At 36.5% G+C, this 21,019-nt stretch overlaps 1 protein-coding gene across 15 annotated transcripts in view; it reads right to left on the bottom strand.

Annotated features, from left to right (window-relative positions):
• The window catches only part of DMD (dystrophin), a 2,162,139-nt gene that overhangs the window by 677,437 nt on the left and 1,463,683 nt on the right, over window positions 1-21,019 (bottom strand). For all 15 annotated transcript variants that reach the window (XM_077887780.1, XM_077887782.1, XM_077887777.1 and 12 more), the window contains one exon: window positions 3,442-3,543. In XM_077887780.1, coding sequence (XP_077743906.1) covers window positions 3,442-3,543 — 102 coding nt within the window. The remainder of the gene's footprint in view (window positions 1-3,441; window positions 3,544-21,019) is intronic.

Raw genomic sequence — 21,019 nt, 5'->3', positions numbered from 1 at the left:
AGATTCCATCCACAGCATTATCATAATATATTATTACCAAAGGGATAACTTAAGGAAAATGTTTAACAATTTATTTAATTTATCTGACCAACCTTCAACAATTTCTGAAGATGAAGAAACCATATACACATCAGATGAAATAAAACTGTGTGCATGCACATGTGTGTATGTGTGTATGTGTGGGGGGGAGAAAGAGGAGATATAAGGCAAAACAAGAGTGGTTATTTCTTCAACCATATTATTCTACAAATTTTGCAGTAATTTTGCATCCGAGATCTAGTGCTATATTTATGTCATTAGTAGAATGTCTCCTAATAATATATTTGGCCTTTGATATTAAATTCTCAAAGAAAATAAGGAAGAAGTGGGTTAGTCACAATTGACAAAAAAGGAATCTAAAAATTTACTATCTTTGAAAATTAAAGAAATCCTAGAGAAGTTGATGAAGTGAAGGAAAAAGGGAGGGGATTCAACAGGGATGAGCCCAACCCCCAAGCAGAACTCAGCTTGGGAGGTGAGCATAGGAGCTGGACAGACAGGCTGTATGATGCAGCATGTGGAGGTGCCAACAGACAGTTTCCTAAGAAACAGAATCATGTTCTGCTATATCCTCAATGAGACTGTCTATAGGCGGAGGGCACATTATTTTTTTTTAATTTTTTTTAAGATTTTACTTATTTATTCATGAGAGACAGATAGACGAGGGAGAAGCAGGCTCCATGCAAGGAGCCTGACACGGGGCTTGATCCCAGATCCCGGGATCATGCCCTGAGCCAAAGGCAGACGCTCAACCACTGAGCCACCTAGGTATCACCAGAGGACACATTATGATCTATCTAAATACTAGATCTTATGTGTGTGTGTATATATATATATATATATATATATATATATATATATAGAGAGAGAGAGAGAGAGAGAGAGAGAGAGAGAGAGAAGAGTTTTCATTTTCTTTTTTAAGAATATCACTTTCTCCTTCATAACTTATCATTTCCAATAAATCTTCCCCCCAAAACAGAACCAAACTTTGTTCATGAAAATGAGCCGCAGGCTACTCAGACCCCTTTTCCTTCCATTAAGGACTGAGAAACCTGTAAGTTCAGGAGAAAAGGCATTAGGAATCACACAATTTTTAAACCTGGATATAGAAAATGAAAATTGAAAGGGACTTTATTTATGTATTCTCAGAGCAATGGATCACCCTTCAGAAAAATCATCCCTTAACCTTTAAACTGAAGTTTTTTGATCCACACCTGTTGCCTTGTTGTACTGGGTTCCATGTTCTGAACCAAGAAGTGGTTTCTGAACCTCTAGCATTTCAGGCTACCCTAAACCCCAGCTCATTTTGAAGTGTTTCCAAGGTCATGGTCCATATCAAAGGTTGCCTATAAATCAACTGTTTCTCCACATCCCCAGGCTCCCAAGTCAATCTTGCCTTTCTGCCTCTATCAACTTGATATTTTGATTCTTCTCCAAACCTAAGGGATAAATGGCAGAATGGGAATGAGTTTTCACTTAAGTTCTATTTCTCCGAAATGAGCTGACTTAAAAGGAAATGTGGAAGGAGAGAGACCAGAAGGAAAGAGAGTGCTCACTCTACAAATTGGTTTTAAGGAATACAGATGAGAAGGAAAGTCAGCGCCTCCTTGCTCTTCCTTTTATTTCAGAAAGTTAATTCCCCTTTTATATCACTAATGTGAAGGCAGAAGGTACATAATGCTCACTCAGATGGGTCTGATCTCCAAGTGGCCCAGGAGTTGAAGCTTGAGTGGGAGGTGTGATAAGTTAGCATCAACAGCTTGCATTGTTTACATACAATGAAGACAAAAATTTTCTCATCGATTTTCAATTACGAATTTTCCCTCTGTTGTTTTTTAACAAAGGAACAGACGTGAAAGACAATTTCAATGCATATCTGTAATCTGTAACAATCGTGTCAAACCCTACATAAAGTATTTGAGAAGCAAACAAGCATAGATGGAGTAGACCTATAGAATGGTCCACTTGTTTCATTGCTGGCTACCAGAGTCACTCTGTTAAGCACGAAAAGAGTCTGCCTAGGGACTGGTTTTCTTCAGAACATTAGCAGAAACCCTGAAATTTGCTGCTTTCAGGACCTTCTCTAGCTCTCTAATCTAAATACTGAACACAGTGATGCTCCATGAAAATGATCATACCAGGCTTGGAACTGGATGTAAGTTATCATCATCATCGTCATCATCATTATCATTTTGGATATTAGGGATGGTGATAAGTATTCCTGAATTAACTTCTATCAGTATCTACACACAAATCTATGCCTTTTAGCATCCAGTGTTTGGACATTACGCTTAGTCTAAAACTTTAAATTTACCTAAGGAAAGGCTCCTTGTAAACCATAAGAAAAACAAACAATTTTCTAGAAATGAAGCTTGGGCCAAGCACAAGCAGTGACCTTAGAGACAGAGTCTAAGTCATGGTAATGTTGTTTGCAAGGACAAACTAGTTCTGTATAATGAGGTTATTGACCTGCACTGTTTTAGAGCATTTTTAAACATGAGGGCGAGGCTCACTAAATCTCAGCCTGCAATGTTGGCTAGAGAAACCAGGACTGATCAATAAACAGCCACCATTCCAGGCTCTCGGGAACCTCTATCATAATGGGGCCCATTATAATTTTGGTCAGGTAGAGAAAATAAGGTAACCCATACCTAACGTCTATTTATCACTGGACTCTCATTTGCAAATGGAAGCCATTGATTAGTTATTTTTCGAAAACCAAGCTGGAAAAAAAAAAAGAAAAGAAAACCAAGCTGGCTTTCCCTTTCTCTCCTCATCTAATAGCCTGTGAATAAACGTGTCCCAGACTTCAAAATGTACGTGAGGAAAGGAAAGAAGGAGAAAGCTTTCTCCCAGGCCAGCTCTTTACCAAAGAGAGAAGCAATTACATGACATTTCGCTAAAAATTCTTGACCTAATAAAGTACTAAAGCCCGAATGCCGATTTTCCTCTTTCATAAGGAAAGAGTGTCACAGAGAAAAGAAAGGTCACGGACCATATTGTGATTCTTTACAGCTGTTGGAGACAGACAGTATGATGCAGTAGCTTGATTTGAATTAAGCCAAACAATATGAAAAGCATCAAGGCTGGCAAGCAAAGCAATAAAGCCTCAAAGAATTTAATCTACCTTGAAGGTGGGACTACTTTCTGTATTGATGGCAGCACACCAGGACAGAATTGAGTCCTTTAATGCAATGACTCGTTAATAGCCTTAAGATCACAATATATAAATAGGATATGTTGATCAAAAAGACAGCTCAGCCTCTGCTATTGCGGTATGGACAATATTTCTTTACAAGTTATTTCATTGATTATAAATAGACCACGTCAATGGCAAATGTACAACAGGGGAAGCATAACCCATTATGAGGTAATGGATATTGCTAGAGGTTGCTTCATTACCTTCGCTGGCTGAGTGGCTGGTTTTTCCTTGTACAAATGCTGCCCTTTAGACAAAATCCCTTCCACATCCGGCTGTTTAGCTTGAACTGCTACTTCAATTTCCTGGGGAAAAGAACACATACAGTGCAGATTAACTTCACAGTTAGCAATAAAATTACTAAATTTAAATATACCCTTGGAGACTCCACATGTATTGTGGATCAATTTCTGCATGGTACATCAGGGCACAAAAAAAGTAGTTTTAGTGCAGAGAAAAGAAATAGAGGCCATTGCGGAACATACTAAAGTTTAAAATATTTATCCCAGATCTCCTTGAATTCTCCTAATATTATTAAATAGAAACACAGACACTAACTTTGTTTAAAAAAAAACCTCAAATGCAATAATGAGAAATAGGATTTATGAATATGATTAATATGGATAAATGCTATTGTTTAGCTTCAATAATCTCAATAATCCTAATGTTCATTTTACTTTACAAACTTCTTATTTTAACAGGATTCTTCTGGGCTTTGGATCCAAAATTTCACCTCGAAATAAAACCCAATAATTCTTCTCACATCATTGTCAAGATTAAGTTTCTTTCCAAAGAGTAAACACTTCAAGCATCATATCAGGGCTTATTAATTATTAAGCAGTCAAACTGAAAAGGCCTTTTGAGGAATGATTTAATTATTTTTAAAAAATGTTTGTTTTTCCGTAGTCTAGAGAAGACTGAAGAATGACCAAACAAACAAAAACCTCTTTAGATATGAACATAAAGTGTTTTTGTTATTGGCTGCTGTCTAGCTCACTTGAACACAAAACAAAAGAAATGTGCATAAATTGAAGCTGAAGGAAGTGAAGTTAAATATTACAGAAGACTTTTTGGATGGAACACTTGTTAAAACACTGGGATGGAATATTGATTAATCAATGTCAGGTGTCAGTTAGGACCTGGGCAATCTTTCCCAGATAGCAACTCCTGATTAATCCATATCTTCCTTCCTCCCTCTCCTACCCTGCAGCCTCCCAGCACTGCTGTGTGTGCGTGTCTTCATGCCATTGCTTCTTTTATATACTCCGTTTGTATCTTTCTCTCTCAGCCCATCAGAGCGGGGAGTACTCTGAACCCAAATTACTATCATGTATGGGGCTCAGTAGGGTGTCTTGCAGTTTATACGTGTTCAGCACACACTCCTGAGAGGGATTTATTTCTTTAGTTCTCATTATAATAAACACCAGTGGAAGGCGGGCACTTGAGTTAAAAGTGTCCATAACATTAAGACTCGCCCTGTACCTCCATTGCTATGTGAACAACACATATGCACACACACCACCTTTAAGGACAATTATGGAGGAAACAAGACCTAAAGTTATAAGAGCTTTCTGAGTTATTAAAGGTTATTTTTAAAAAAATCCTGCGAACTTGTAATGAGTTCAAATTCAGCATGCACTTTGTGAGAATTGGGTATTTCTCCCTTTAAAACTGTTTATAAGTGCACCTGGTATAAAATCTACACCTTCAGAAAATGATCACAAATAGTAATTCTACCAATGTTTCAGATATGCAGACAAATGATGAACGCTAACATCTTTCTCTCCCTGCCCCTCTTCTGCAATCCCAAATAAATAGTTCCAAAGATTGCACAGCATTGATGCTACTATTCAGAAGGCTCTGGCAGATAGAGTTAGGAGACTGCATTTTATATCACAAAGAATTCCCTTAGGAAATAAACACATTTTAATTCATGAAATTTTCATTGGCAAATGAACACGAACAGCAGCAAGGCTGACATTAGGGCAGCCCAGATATTACTTAGAACCGAATTTGAAGCAGGTGCTTGCTAGATGAACTGAGGAAAAGTTGGCATGCCTTGTGAAATGTCCCTGTTTTGCACCTGCAGAAGGTAGGATATTCCCTCTTCAGGTCATCAAGTTAGCCCCAGCTTTAGTCCTCTGATGAATGAGCACTGCAAAGTCACATCATTTCCCTTTATAGAAATGTTTCCTATTAGCATGTCCTTCTATCACAACTAATGCCATCTCTTTGTCCTTCAATGAAATAATGAAGAGTTTAAGTACCTGGATGAGATTTACCCTTAGTCCTACTGAAATAGAGCAATGGTGAAAGAATCATGTTCAGCTCTAAATTCTTTGTTGTTATTTCTTGGCAATTTTTCGGAGAACCCGATCTCTAGTTACATGTACCTTTGATAAATCACTGCAGAAAGGCCATTCTTGAAAATAAAATTCTACAATTTACCCCACATTGATTTGTGGTGTGAATTTATGAGTTAAAAGGTACGTCAGTTTTTCAAATTCAAATATTTTTTCAAATATTACTGCTTAAAGGGTCAAGTGAAGTAAATCTAATTAAATTCACTTAAAATACTCTTTGGTGTATTTTTCTTTAGTGTGAGAAAAATACACTATAAGAAGCTGATAAGCATCCTGAGAAAATGGAAGTATAAGTGAATTAAATTTAAAAAGGATGTGCTATCTCTCTATGTTATGAAAGCTTGACACAGAGACACTGAAAAGCACAGCAGAGCCAACAACCCCAGCTGAAGCACAGGACTACGCAAAAGTAAAAAACACAGTCCTTAGCTGTGCTGAAAATGTCAAAACACTGCTATAATGATATTAACTGCTGTAATGATATTTACAAATCAGAGTTGCTAACAGATTCCTGTGTCAAACACTGTGGGCTCCATACATTTTTTTTTCCTCTCATACTTAACACTCCTAAAAAATAGGGTCTTGTCTAATTTTACAGATGCTGAAACTGAGGGACATTGAGTCAGTTGTCCAAGACCAAAGAGTTTGTAAGTGGCAGAGTTGAGATGATAACCAGAATGTGTACCACTAAATGTCCACTATATCCTTCCTTTTGCTGTATAGACCATGTATGTACATGCTCTAAAACTGGCAGTCGTATCCCTTCATACCATGTTATTGTTTCCTTCTCCTCTTAACTCCAGTTTATTCTGTAATATCCTCCTAGGGTGTAAGGGAGAGAGAATCTGGTCTCCTCCCAGAGAAAAGAGATAAATTCTGATATAGCCTTTTTAAAAATTTTTATTTATTTATGATAGTCACAGAGAGAGAGAGAGAGGCAGAGACACAGGCAGAGGGAGAAGCAGGCTCCATGCACTGGGAGCCTGATGTGGGATTCGATCCCGGGTCTCCAGGATCGCGCCCTGGGCCAAAGGCAGGCGCCAAACTGCTGCACCACCCAGGGATCCCTGATATAGCCTTTAAAATGCACCAAGGGTGTCTCTTTGTGGATTTCTGATTGCCAAACTGATGATATCCAGGTCAGAGGATTGGCTTGAGTAAACCTTTTATCTCACAAATGGCCTCACATCTTTATGCGATTTAAGATAAGGTGAAGGAGGTCACCACTAAAATGGAAATATGGCTAATTATAGTGGCCAGTTTTTGCGAGTAGAAAGTGTTTGATTTTGAAGAATGTTCAGACAAGAAAGTCTTCATAGAATTTCCACCAAACAACACCATCACCACCACCACCAACAACAACGACAACAACAACAACAACAAAAACCCTCCAAAACTACATCTCTAATAATAGCACTTTTCCATTTAGTTTTTTTCCCCTGCCTTATTTTTAATGTATTCTCTACAGTGTAAGACTGTTCACCACGAGTCAAGACCCTTATGATGTGACTAGTGTTTTATTCCCCTCATTTCAGAGAATTGACAGTTCACTATGGTCTCAGGCATAATTTCAAGAAAACAATTTGTAGTAATTAGAGAAAAGGGAGTTATCTTCCATTAATAACCACTAGGAAAATATCATGCTATATTTTAAAATCCAGCCCTCCTAGATTTCCCAAATGGAGTGACATTCTAAGCACCTTCAGGCTTAGTTATTTCTTATGAAACACTATTACTCTTATTGGGGAGTTGTTGGTCTGATGAGCTGCAGATCAAAGGTTAGTGAAGAAAAAAGACTCAACAACACCTGTGAGGGGAAAACAGCAATTCTGATGCAAATTAATGCACACTTACATTTGCCAAAACTTGATATAGTCAGTATTATATTTCTATTTTCATATTAAGCTGATTATATGCATTTGTTTTTTTTAACTAGAAATTTGCCCCTAAGGAAAATGTAAGAGACACATTTTGCCTTTTTTATTTTTAATGTTTTTATATTTTTTAAATTTTTAATTGTGTCTCTATCATTTTACCTATTGCTAACCTTAGGATACATGAATATATATGTATATATATATGAATATGTGCATGCTATATTATCACCATAGGAGGAGAATATAGACAGTCTCTTACATATGTTCCAACATTCATTCATTCTCTGTTCATTCGACAAACATGGAGTGAGTTTCAGAGTCTTGGCTGGGAACTATGAATACTACAGGGAAGAACACAGCCCCTCGTGAAGGATAAAGACAAATGATCACATATTCAGCTTAGAAGGCAACATGTAGAGCAGCCAGCAAAGTGCAATGCATGGTGGGGCACAGCAGCAGAACTGACAAGTTCTGTGTTCGAGGGAAAACAGGAGGGTAGGAGCTGGCCTCACAGTTGGAGAAAAGCCTGAGCAGAGGCTTGGAACAGAGAGAGCTCATGCACTTGGTTGACAAAAGGAAGTGATGATATGAAGCACTGCAAGAGGCAATCTGGGATCTGCAAAGACAGAAACCGGAGACAATGTGGTGATCCCATGCATGGCAATGGGAAGAAATGGTATAGGAATAGAAGGCAAGAGCCGGAGGAAGAAAGGATCTCTCATACAACCCTCAAAACCTTAGTGGAGAACCCACAAAAGGGCTTTAAATAAGGGAATCATACTTGTCATTTGAATTGATGCCCTAAAAATGAACATATATGAATATATGAATAGACAGAGAAAAGATCTACTACTAATACATGGTTTTTCATTCAGATAAGCTGGTGTGAATGAGATATGTAAGCTGCTCCTGAAAAAAAGAAATTCAGGATAAAAATGACAACTTTTTTCTTAGCAAACTTAAGTGATTGTTACCTTAGTTTTCTAGTTTATAAAGAGTATTTCCTGCCTCTTGGCTAATTTGTCAATCCCCACAATCAACCATTTTTCCATGAACGCTAAGATATCATGGATTCTAAGAACCAGTATTATTTTATGAACTGTTAGGAAGGTTAAAAAAATCAGACTTTGTAGACACTATTATGAGATCTATCTCAATTTTAGAGAAGTTGAAATGTAAAAAAGTGCATTTTTGGAATCATGGAAATTCTAAGATGTTGGTGAATACTACAATTGGTTTCTGACTTCATGATTATTCACTGGCTCTATAAACATGGATACTCTGTGAATGAATACATTTTCTTCCCCCATAAACTTTGGTCTTTATCATGTGCCTTACTTTGATCAATGAACTGTGAACAGAAGAGACTATATGACAGTTGTCTTTAAAGACAATTCAAGATTAGATAGTACTACCAGTTCCTATCTTCCACCATGAGAGAATATGTACCATACAGGAGTTGCTCTTTTGGCCTGGGTTCTGTAATAAGAAGACATTTGAAGCAGGTCCACAGTTTAAAATAAGAAAACCTGAACATGATCCACAGTGTGGAGTAAAGATGCAGCTGATCTACAGACACATGAGTAATAAATGTTTGTTTTAGAAGTCACTGAGATTTGGAGCTATTTGTTACTGCAGCAAGAGCTAACAGTTACAATATTATAATGAAACAGCCAAAGAAACAAAAAATATATGGGTTCATGGGATGAAAAACCAAAGTAAGCTTTTAAAAGAAATGTACCCTGGTCACATATTTTGGCTGCACCATCTCTCATTCCACATATAAACTGTTTGCTAAAAAGGGTAGCAAGAAACAAAAAATGAAATGGAATCAATATTGTGTTAGAGCCTGACTTCTCTGGCCTAGATTGTCAGGCAGACTCTGACAAATGAAGGCTGATGGATGGAAAAACACAACATTGTGCAGTTGCGTTTCTTTCTCTTTCCCCTCATACTGGGTGACTGTTCTTTTATTTATCTACAATTAGGTTTGCGAGACCACGGCAACGCAGCTCTCCTTCACTGTAACTGCATGCTGTCAAGTACGTGCCAAGCTGATTGACAAAGAATGACAGGTTCTCTCTTTCCATTCTGAGCTAATCAAGGGCAGCCCACCAAAAGGAGGCTTTTTTCTGATTTAGAGATTTATGGATTTCAAAAATAATCTGTCCAAATATACAAAGTATAATACAATATTGATTTTTTAAAGTGGTGAGTGTTATGAAACCAAGAAGATATAATCTACCAAGGTACATACTTGGAATGTTCAAGGCCAATAAAAGAGTGGACATTGGTGTGACCATCAAGCAATGAGACTGCTACTCAGAAGCCACATTTAGAAGCCCTCCACTCATGAAGAAGGGGCTTCAGAGTCTTTTTGGCAGAATTAGTCTGACAAATAAGATCTTACCAACAAATCCCCATTGTATTAATTCATTCATTAAATATTGACTAAATATAAGAACACTTATCATGCGATAAATAGTTTAAGTAATGGATGTTTAACAGTGAATAAAACAGACAAAATTTTCCTGTTTGCACAAAGCTTGCGTTCTAATGCAGATGATGGACAACAAAATATAAATTACGGCATCTCAGAGGGTGAAAAGTGCTAAAGAGAAAAAAAAAACAAAGCATCAGGTGGAGATAGATGTATGTGTGGGGTAAAGAAGGATGGAGGGGCACATGGGAGAAGTTGTGGAGGGGAAAGCTTCATGAGGAGGTGGTATTTGAATAAAGATGAGTTGGAAGTGAAAGAATGAATTGAGTAGCTATCTCAAGGAAGAACAATCCACACAGAGGAAACCACAAGTGCAAAGACCTTGGGGCAGCAGTATGTTTGGCATACTCAGTTAAAAAAAAATGAGGAAGCCAGCGTGAGTGGAGCCCAGTGAGCAAGGGGAGAGTAGCAGGAAGCAAGCCAGAGACGGTTAGGCACTGCAGGGCAACTGTGTGAGGCCCTTGACCATTACTCTGTGTGAGATTAAGAACCATAGGAGGATTCCAGCACAGGAGTGATGTGATTGGACTTATTTTTTAATAGATGATTCTGGCTGCTGTGCGAAGATTAAACCAGAGGGATGTAGAGAAGAGGCAGTAGTTATAAGCAAATTCCCAAGAGAGTTAGTTAAAACACTGGAAGGAAGGAAGTACTTGTTTGTGGAAACATGATACACTTATTCTGAAACTCTTTATACACAGAGCTTTTGAATGAGGACTAAATCTCCTTAAAGATTTAGTTAAAGCAATACTCTAACCAGAATTGTTTGTTGCAAGTGGATCTCCCCCAGGTTTTACTATGTTCCCAAGTCCTTAGTGGTAAAGACTGTGGGTTCTTGAGCCCAACTATGTACATTCTGATTCGGGCATGACATGATTTTCAACAGACATCAGACGGCCCATAGATCCTAAAATATATCCTAAAGTCTTTGCTATCTGATTTTTTTTTTTTTTTTGCTATCTGATCATTTACAGAAAAAGTTAGCCAACCACCGATCTAGAGAAATGGCTGGGTTCGGGATTTGTGGCTCTTAGGAAACGTCCAGGTGCACAGAAATATTATACGGGCAGTTATTTTTAAAGATAAAACAGGAGAAGCTTATTTTGCCTTTTATCTCCTCATAGAGACTCATAGAGACAGTCAATCAATTGAAAGTTATACCTTGGAGCAGGGCTCAACAAACATTTTCTATAAGGGGCCAGACAGTAAATACTTAGGTTTCATAGGCCATATGGTTCCTGTCGCACCTGACTTCTGCCTGTGTGGCGTGAAAGCAAACGTCGATAATGTAAACAAATGAGCATGACTGTGCTCCAATAACACTTGCTGTACAAAACCAGGTGGTAGATTGGATTTGTCCCTTGCACTCCTCTTTCAGGGTATTACAGTGTTGTTGGAAGTAATCAGATGAGCGATGAGACATCTGGGTTTTAGGCTTAGTGACTCATGAGTTGGGGCAAGCCACTTAAATTCTCTGAGTTTTAGTATTTTAGTATCTGATGATTACAGATAGTATTGCCCCTCTGCATGGTAAGTTGACCTCTGAAGAACTTTTTGCTGTTTTCTACATTGAAACCTGGCAAAGTTGGAATGTCAACTATGTTCGTAGGCAACATCGCTACTGCTAAAACAAAAAACAAAAAACAAAAAACAAAAAACAAAAACAAAAACAAACAAAACAAAACAAAACAAAACTCTGATGGGTAAATGCCACTTGGCTTGGGAGTTCTACTTATAAACTGCAAATGTTTAAAGGAAAACCACAGTTTGGGGGATCCCCTACGTGTAGTAACTTTCAAAATTGTGCACGTATCTTGCATGGATCTTGGAAACTCTACCATGTCATAAGACACTGGCTTCTGGGTCACATTAGGCTTCTGGCCAGGGTTGACCCAATACCTCTATGTGAGTCTCCTTCCTTTGCACCTGATCTGTTATCTGGGAGTAGACAGGTGCTGGGGGCAAAAAAAAAAAAAAAACTCTCTGATAGCTCTGTGAATGCTGCACAAACTGCTGGGAATTCTAATCCCACTAAAGATAGATGTCTGATCCTGCCTTCTGGGGAAGCTGTGTTTCTGTTCCTGGTCCCTTCGAAGTGAATTTGAAGCTGAATGTGGTTAATGGGAGCCTCATTCATTTGCACCTAAGAAAACTCGCTGATGGGCTTTATAATGATCATGTCTGGGACCCACATTTTCTTTCCACAAATTAATTGCTTTAAAATTGGGACACATTTTATAAATGATGGTGTGTCACAGTATAACTGACAAGCACCTCTTTCTTAGTGACAGATAAAATAATGATGCATATTCTAATCAATGGTGTCTTCACTGCAATGAAATATGGTATGTGACCAGGATATTTAGAGTAGGTCAGGATCAAATGATTTAGTCTATGCAAAGATAATACTAACTGCTACCATTTATTGAGAATTTACTAAGTACAAACTCTCTGCTATGCACTTAACATAAATCATCCTAGCTAATCTCACTCAAGCTCTACTGCAGAGCCTTTCACCACACATAACTGACATTTTTTTTTCAGATTAAAAAACTAGTCACAAGAGGTGAGGAAACTTGCCCAAGGCACAAGATAACTGATGGTAAATATAAGATTTGAACCCTGGTCCGTCCGAGGCATACCCTGCATGCTTAATGACTATATATTCCATGAATTTAAGTATAATTTATATATACAGTTAGATTTTCTTTGATAAGTCACAGTGTTTAGAACCAGAACAAAGTATTTCTGATTAACGCATACTTTTAAATTAGGGGTTCTTCAACCTCAGCGCTACTGACATTTTTGCAGGAACAATGATTTGTTGTCAGGAGCTGGTCTTTTACTGTAGGATGTTGTGCAGCATCCCTGGTCCTGATTCACAAGATCAGTGGACTTCCTGCTCCTCCAGGTGTGGGAATTGACAAATTCCCCTGGAGAATAAAATCAACCTTGGCTGAGAACCACTGAATTACTGAATATATAAATGAGCAAATGAAAGAATGTCTACTCATGGTCTTCATTTCCAGGGTACATGAAAGAGGATGATTTAATATTAGTACCTTTCTCTCCTTTTACTTGTATGTAACATTGTTTGTAATGCCATCTTTCACCTATTTTTTTAGATGCACTACTATGCCCACAATGACTTAAATCTCATTTGCATGTGGTTCTGATGAACTGTAACTAAAACCGTAGGTTTCAGTTTGTGGCTGAATTATTCCTAAAAACACTGCTCTAAATACCCAAATGGATCCAGGAACACAGTGTATTGTAGGGAATAGAGAGGCTGATAGAGAAGGAGGTAGTTTTGCTACGTCGGAATTACCTTTTACTTGCACTGCACATTTGCCTTGGCCAGTAATATCTGCCTTCCTTTAAAATGATACAGCACAATGCTGAATTATTATCCATGTGGCAATTGGGCATAGTTCTTGAAGTCTTGATAGAGAGTATTTTTTAATGTAAGTATTACTAAAAACTAGAAGTTTCTTTCTTAAAATATACAACAACAGTTAGGGTAATTTTCAATAAAAGCAAAGAGCAATTTAGTACACCTGAAACTAACATAATATTGTATTTAAACTTACACTTCAATAAAAAAATTAAAAAGAAAAAGGCAATTCAACTCGACTTCATGATTGACACACTTCAAATAAAACTAAAGGTGCTTTGTTTTTACTACTAAGTGCTATACTAGAATTATAGTTATTATCTAAAACAACTCTTTCTAAATTCTTCCATAAACTTGAGCAATCATCAAATGGATAATGGGATTAAACTTGTGTTTAAAAAAAGCAACAACCACAAAAATATCTGAAGTTTCTCTTCTGAATAGCCTTTCCTTAAACATGTATGAAAAATGAAGCAAACATGAGGGTTTCTGAAATCAGGGAAAAGAATGCATGATGGAATAAAACCCCTTCTTTGGTTCACATAACATGTCAATCTTCATCTTGAATCCCAAGTTTACATTCAGCCTGCCAAACTTAACTTTTGTATTCTTGTAACTCTCTATTATTTCTACCACTCCAGCTAAGTGAACATTTTCATTGGTGTCCTGTAAAGTTAATAATAAGGTTTTGGATTAAGAATTGTGGACCTGTATTTCAGATGCATATAACTGTTAGAACCCAGAATATACAGAGAACTCATATTAATCTGTAAGAGAAAACAAATCAATCCAATTGAAAACTGGGCAAAGCATTTGAAGAGTCAACTCATAGAAGGAAAAATCTGAATGGCCAACAAACTTGAAAAGTTGTTTAACCAAGGATATGTAAATTAAGACTAAATTCATGTCATTTCCTGCTGCTGGTGGAAAGTAATTTACAATATATAATAAAGATGTGAATACTCTAGTGAGTCAGCATTTCTACTAGGTATTGTCACATGGGTTTATGAGAAGACCTACAAAGAATGTTCTTTTAGCTTTGTTTACATTAGTGAAAAACTAGAAACAACCTAATGATCATTCATTTCTAACCTTATAACTCTATTGATTGTTTTGTTTCTATTCAAATCAGAAATACTTTAACAGATTTCTCTTCTTCTCTAAAGCTACTTTAAATCATTGTTCTTATTTTGTAGGGTGTCCAAAATTCTATTTAACTAAGTCATAAGCAAAGTTAATGCTTCTATTCATAACTGGACCCACTGAAGATATTAAAGATAATAAAGATAACACTGTCTCTAATAAATCTGACTTCATCTATAATGGCAAAGACAGTATAATATCTCAGATATCATCTGCTTAGTCTTGAGTAAAGCACAGGAGTGTGTATGTGTGTATAATTTTGTATTTTTGTTATCTCTCCAATTATGTAAATTGCTAATACTTATTACTAGGCTAATATGAGAAGATACATTGCAATAAATGTTACCACAAATTATTAATTTTGTGTTCCTTATCACGTACTTCATCAGATAATTTAAAAGACAGAGAGGCCTATCTATCCATATTTTCTCTACGTGCTATTCACAAAAGTTCTCTCAAATGAATCTTAAAAATTAAAAGTATGCACACTTGGTTTTGTAATTTCATGGGTCAATAAGTAGAATTCTAGTTGTATCCTACACATTCTAGTGAGTGCTTCCATATTTTGCCTTTTGAATGCTTAATAGTTATTAATTTCAAGAAAATCAATCTCATTTTAATAACTAGCATGCCACATAATCAGTCATTATAAATGCGGTTAGCGTTTTTAACCTTAAAATCAAAACTGTTATTAAAGCACTAGGAGTTAAATAATTATGGGTGCTTTTATTAACTATATACTATGTGCCTTCTTCTGATCAGTAATTGCTGAATATTCATTATATCCAGAGGAGCAATGAAGTGTTCAGAAGTTGGAAGCTATGGCTTCAGAAGTACTGGATGTGAAAACTCTAAATTTTTAATATATTGATTTGTATATTGAAATTACACAGCAAATTAAATGCATTTATACTAGTTGATAATTTAAGTAGTTAATTTACAACGAAGGTGTTTCTTTTTCAAAATATACATCAGATACAGATTGAAGTATTTGATATCTTCCATAATATGTAAAATTCCGTATGTAATAACTATATTTTCCAACATGTGAATGAATGATCCCAGACACACTACCGCTTGCAAGGGAGAGCCAGGAAGAACGAGAGAAAGGTATGACGGGGACAACAGGAGACAAGTGGCAGTTTGGAAGTATTTGGAATACAAAGGTGATTTCTAAGTCAAGTACAACTGACTAAAAGTAGTAACCACCTAGTTTTTCCTGTTAGATGATAGGAGGACTTATCCAACATAGAACTGTATTTTTAAATTAGATTCATAACACACTCTTATTTTCATGAGAGGGAAATTAATATATGCGAAATCTCAAGGTAAAGAACTGTATATTTAAGAAAAAAATATCACTAAGCAAACCTAGTGCACCAAATGGACTTACATCTTCAATGGGAATAATCATGTGACCTGTGATGTATTTCCTCACTAACACCATCTAAGTTTAATTCTGAATTAGAATATTTCAAGTGTTCCTTAAAACTGTACCTTGAGAATACTACTGAGTTTCATTAGAAATATTCGTCTCTAAATTAATTTGCACCAATCATTTCGGTAATTTTTTTAACTCTCAAATATGAGTAGAAGCATGCATTAGTATAAGTTTATGAGATGGCAATTGAATAGTAAAATAGTTTTACTTAAAATAGGTATTCTGGGGATCCCTGGGTGGCACAGCGGTTTGGCGCCTGCCTTTGGCCCAGGGCGCGATCCTGGAGACCCGGGATCGAATCCCACGTCGGGCTCCCGGAGCATGGAGCCTGCTTCTCCCTCTGCCTGTGTCTCTGCCTCTCTCTCTCTCAATCTGTGTGACTATCATAAATAAAAAAAAAATTAAAAAAAATAGGTATTCTGAAAGTGTTATTTTTAGTGTTAAATTATTTTTCTACATATTTGTCTTTTCTTCTCCTTTTTAAATAAAATCAAAAAGATTATGGCTATAGGTTCTCATTTTTATTTTTTCCCACAGCACCCAATACAATGTTCTGTTAACACTATATCCATATCCTCCCTCTACAAAAAAGGGTATTGAATAGCTTTATATTGCTATAACTTCTTGGCAGTCATGCTTACCCATAATGATAATCACATTTGCTTTTAGAGGTGTCATAATTATGTATTTAGAATTTTAAGGGTTCTTCAGTGGTAACACACTTATTTAAGGATTCCTTTGGCAAACAATACAGTTTAGTGGGCAGAGCACAGCATTTCCTGATGAAAATACAAGTTCACAGCTAAAAGGTCAGTAAGGTTGGTATCAGGCAGACAAGGGGCATTGCTGCAGAGACCAAAAAGTCAAGGAGAGTGCAGAGACTGGCATGGGGAACAGTGGACATGTAGTCCATGCGATTTTCCCTCACCTATCAATCTAGATGCCATCCTAGAGAGGAGCAAGAGGAGAGCCAAGGAATCTGAAAGGCTGGCCATTTATTCAAGAGATAGCAATGCATATAAAGAGACTAGTAAAACTGTTTCTGAGTGAGGTCCTTTTATCTCACTGCCCAACATGGGGGAAGCATATGAAGGTCAGTGAGGAATAAAGTTGCATTTGTGTAATTCATTCTATGACTGTAAGGTATTTATATCATTTATACACTTCTTCCTGCGTATTTATTATATTTATGACTATTTATCTACTTAAGAATCCATGACAATGTTTTTCAAAGTGTAGTTCTCAGACTGGCAGCATCACTATCACCAGGAAACTACATTCTAACAAGATCCTCAGCTTATCCCACCCACATTAAAGTTTAAAAAGCATGGCTCTAGATAGTGTGTAGGAGAACTGGGAATGGATGTTAACCCTAGAGTTTTAATTCATTTCCATACTTACCTTATGTATATGACATTTATGTCATATGATACAACTTTATGAGTAAACAGCTTCATGGATATAGCTTTTGGAATCAGACAAGAAAAGTGGCTGTACCCCTTTTTTAAGTTATTAGAAAAAATGGTACTGTTTTGAGAATTCCAAATTGCAGGTGCACAGTATTTCTGAATGTATCTGAAATCTCAGCCTGCTATTTTCTACCAATTTGCACTGTCACCAAGTGTGGTAACTTTGAAGTTCAAAACCTTTTTCATTTAACTTCCATTAATTCTACCCTGAATTCTGCCTACCAATCAAAGTCATCTCTTGTGCAATACGGTTGGTAAACCAGGTGGTCCATTCATTCACTTACACAGAAGCTGTTTGAAAACTATTGGAAGTGTTCCCATGCTTCTCCTCCACACATAGTCAGAAAGGGATGGCATCCATATGCAGAGCAAGCTTTCTTTTGAAGGAAATTAAGAAATAATGATAACACTGCTTCTGATGTTCTCATGCAACCTACTCCAGAGTATCATTACATAAATTTCTTATTAATAGAACAAAGACTTGCTTTTAACAGAATGAAAGACTGGTAAGTAAAAAATTAAAATTGTAGTACAGTAAAAACATGATTCCAATAAAGTATAAGAAAATCTAAGGTGACAAAATGGTTTTTTAAAAGTATATTTGGAGCAACAGAATGATCAAGGAAAAGAGACACCTGCTTTTAGAGAAGATGGTCTAATACTGGTTAATGGAAGGTAAAAGTGGGGATGTTTTAATTCCTATTGGGTTTCTTGTAGATCAAGAGGAATGATATTCTGACTACAAAGAATAAAACAAATAGAAATGAGAAGGAACTGTGCCCAAGATGGGTAAAGAGATTACAAAGTCCCCAGCTGCTCAGAATGAACTCTCTTGATCTAGATAAATTACATCCTAGGACACTAATAAAGCTGGCAAGTCAAATCACAAACCTCTCTAGGTGGTCTGGAAGATTGGAAAAGTGCAGTTTTGATTTTCACAAGGAAATATACGGTGTGGGAATAAAATTTTAATCTTCCAAATAGCTATTTAAGTCTTGACTTAAGAATCCAATGCAGGGAGGAACTACAGGTCTTCTTTAGTTAATGAAGTATTTTCAAAGAATGAGAGTCAGTTGACATAGGGGCTTTGGAAAGACAAACTGTGTCACTGGCATTATATATTGCTAGACTGATAGAAAAAACAAGCAAATATTTACATACCTGTTCACAATTTTTTAACAAAATTAAATCTGTACTTATTCTATAATTTGTCATCATGTTGAGTTTCTGTACAGGACTGTTTGCTAAAAAGGGCAAAGACCATTCTCACAAAGTTCAAAGATTTGTTTTAATATTTTCAGGTTATAACCTTAAGACTAGAATCTATTTGTCATAAGAAACATTCATTAGAATCCTTGTTGTAAAAAGAACATGTTTTCACTTCAAGTTGTAAACTGTATTTGTCTCCATAAGAAAAAGACAAACAACCTAATAGGAAAAAAATTGGCAATGAATAAAACAAACGGTGCACAAAAAAGGAAATATAAATCATTCTATAACATTTTTTAATCCTGAAAAAAAATCTTCACTCAAAAGAAGAATACAAAGTAAAACTACAATGAGATGACATCTTTTTCTAGCTTAGCAAAGATCAAAATGGTTGACACACTGAGTTGGCAAAGGTGTGTGGAAAAAAACTCCTTCATATTACCAACTGGAGTACTCTATGAAGTACAATTTGGCAGTATTTACTAAAATAACAAATGCCATCTTAACCCAGTCATCTTATTTCTAGGAATTTATCCTATGGACATACTTGCAATGTGTGAGGGGGCATGAGCATGAAGTGCTATATTGTCATTTTATAGCAGGAAGAAATCTTGAAAACAAATGAAATGTTCCTTAATTGGAATGTTGGTTAAATAAATTATGGTACATCCTTAGGATACAAGGGTATGCAAAAGGAAAAAAAAAATGAGAACACCCTTAATGTGCTAATATAGAAAATAATTGTCAGTGCATATCATTAAGTGGAAAGAACATGATGCAGGAACAGTGTTTATAGTAGACCACAATTTTTTTTATGAAGACACGGAAACACACACATCACATCCTATCTTTGGAATGCCATCAAAGAAACTGATACCCTGGCCAGCCTGTGGGGAGAAAAATGAGGTGGCTGAGAGATGGAGAAGCAAGAGAGTATTTATGCCCTTTTATACTTTGTATTTTGTGCTGCAGAAAGGTACTCTTTTCAATTAATAAATAAAATGATTTACACTTTCCAAGCTTGTCACGGGAGGATAAATTTATTCTCCTTTGTAAGTAATTAACCCAGTATGACCTTATTGACAGACTACTAATTTATTTTGTATAAAAGCAATGTGCAGATTCTCTTAAAATTAGAAATAAAAATAAAGTGATATCTAAATGAAAACACATTTCCCAAAATTATACTTACCCATACCAAAGGAAATACCATGTGATAATTTATATTATATTCTACTGTACCATATACCAGATTATTCTACTTTATTCCATCCACTAAATTGATTTTATAACTCATCAATAGTTCACCAGCAACAACTTGAAAAATAGTTCTCTAAATTATCTCCTCTTCTTTATCCCTATGACCAAAGACATCATCCAAGACCATGCTGCTTCTCAACTACCTCAATAATCTGACCAGACTCCGTTTTGGGGTACTGAACTCCTCAAATTTGGGAGTTTGCAAGTTACTTCTCTTTAATGATTCATTATCTTGTCTCAAAGATAATGACTACGCTCTTTTGAAGCAGCATAGAAGCCTCACCAAAACTGGGCTACATTTCAACATCACTAAATTTGTTTTCCTTCCCACACTTCATGTCATTAATCACTTCCCTATCTTTGATTCTTGTTACCTCTTTTCCCTAGAATCCTTTTTCCTTTCCCTCACACACATTTCACTTTATCAATTCCTAGTCATCTTTTAAAGATACAGATAAGGCACCGTATCTTCCAGGAAGCTGTCTTAAGATCAGCTTGTTATAACACATGTTCTTGACCTTCACTCCCACCTATTCTGATTCAGGAGGTTTAAGGACAAGCCCAAGGATCTACATTTCTAACAAGCTTCTAGGTGATGCTGCTGGTCTTGGGATCATTCTTTAGTAGCTGTGCTGCAAACAATACTTTGGCTGGGCTGGGTATCACTCTTTTGGGCTATCACACCATTCTATTAGTATACTTGCTACACTGCACTGTAAATATTTCTGCACTGACTGCATTTAGTAAACTGAGGTACTGTAGGGGAGCAATCCTTGCCGTCCCAAAACGTGCCACTTTGGAATGCAGATTATTTCACGCTGAAAACAATCACGATCCAAAAGACTCAGGCAGAACCCTTGACCTCTCCCCCAAATGCCTAAAAGGATTTAGATAGAGGACCTATCCCAGGAAGGAAACTCCACCATCAATAACTAGGTATGGTAGATAGGGAGAAACCTAGCAAAGCTTGTTTGATTGAAGTCCCTTCTATGTGCCATTGTTTCTGAATGGCTCAGCAAACATTTCTTTACCAAACACTTACTCTTTCCATTCTTCCTGTGAATTCCTTTCCTTCTTTTTGAAGTCCCATGCCTTCACCCATTTTTGTTAGTTTAGAATGACATA

This window comes from Canis aureus, chromosome X, assembly GCF_053574225.1.
Source record: "Canis aureus isolate CA01 chromosome X, VMU_Caureus_v.1.0, whole genome shotgun sequence".
Classification (NCBI taxonomy): domain Eukaryota; kingdom Metazoa; phylum Chordata; class Mammalia; order Carnivora; family Canidae; genus Canis; species Canis aureus.
This window is presented reverse-complemented; position numbering and strand designations above follow the sequence as displayed.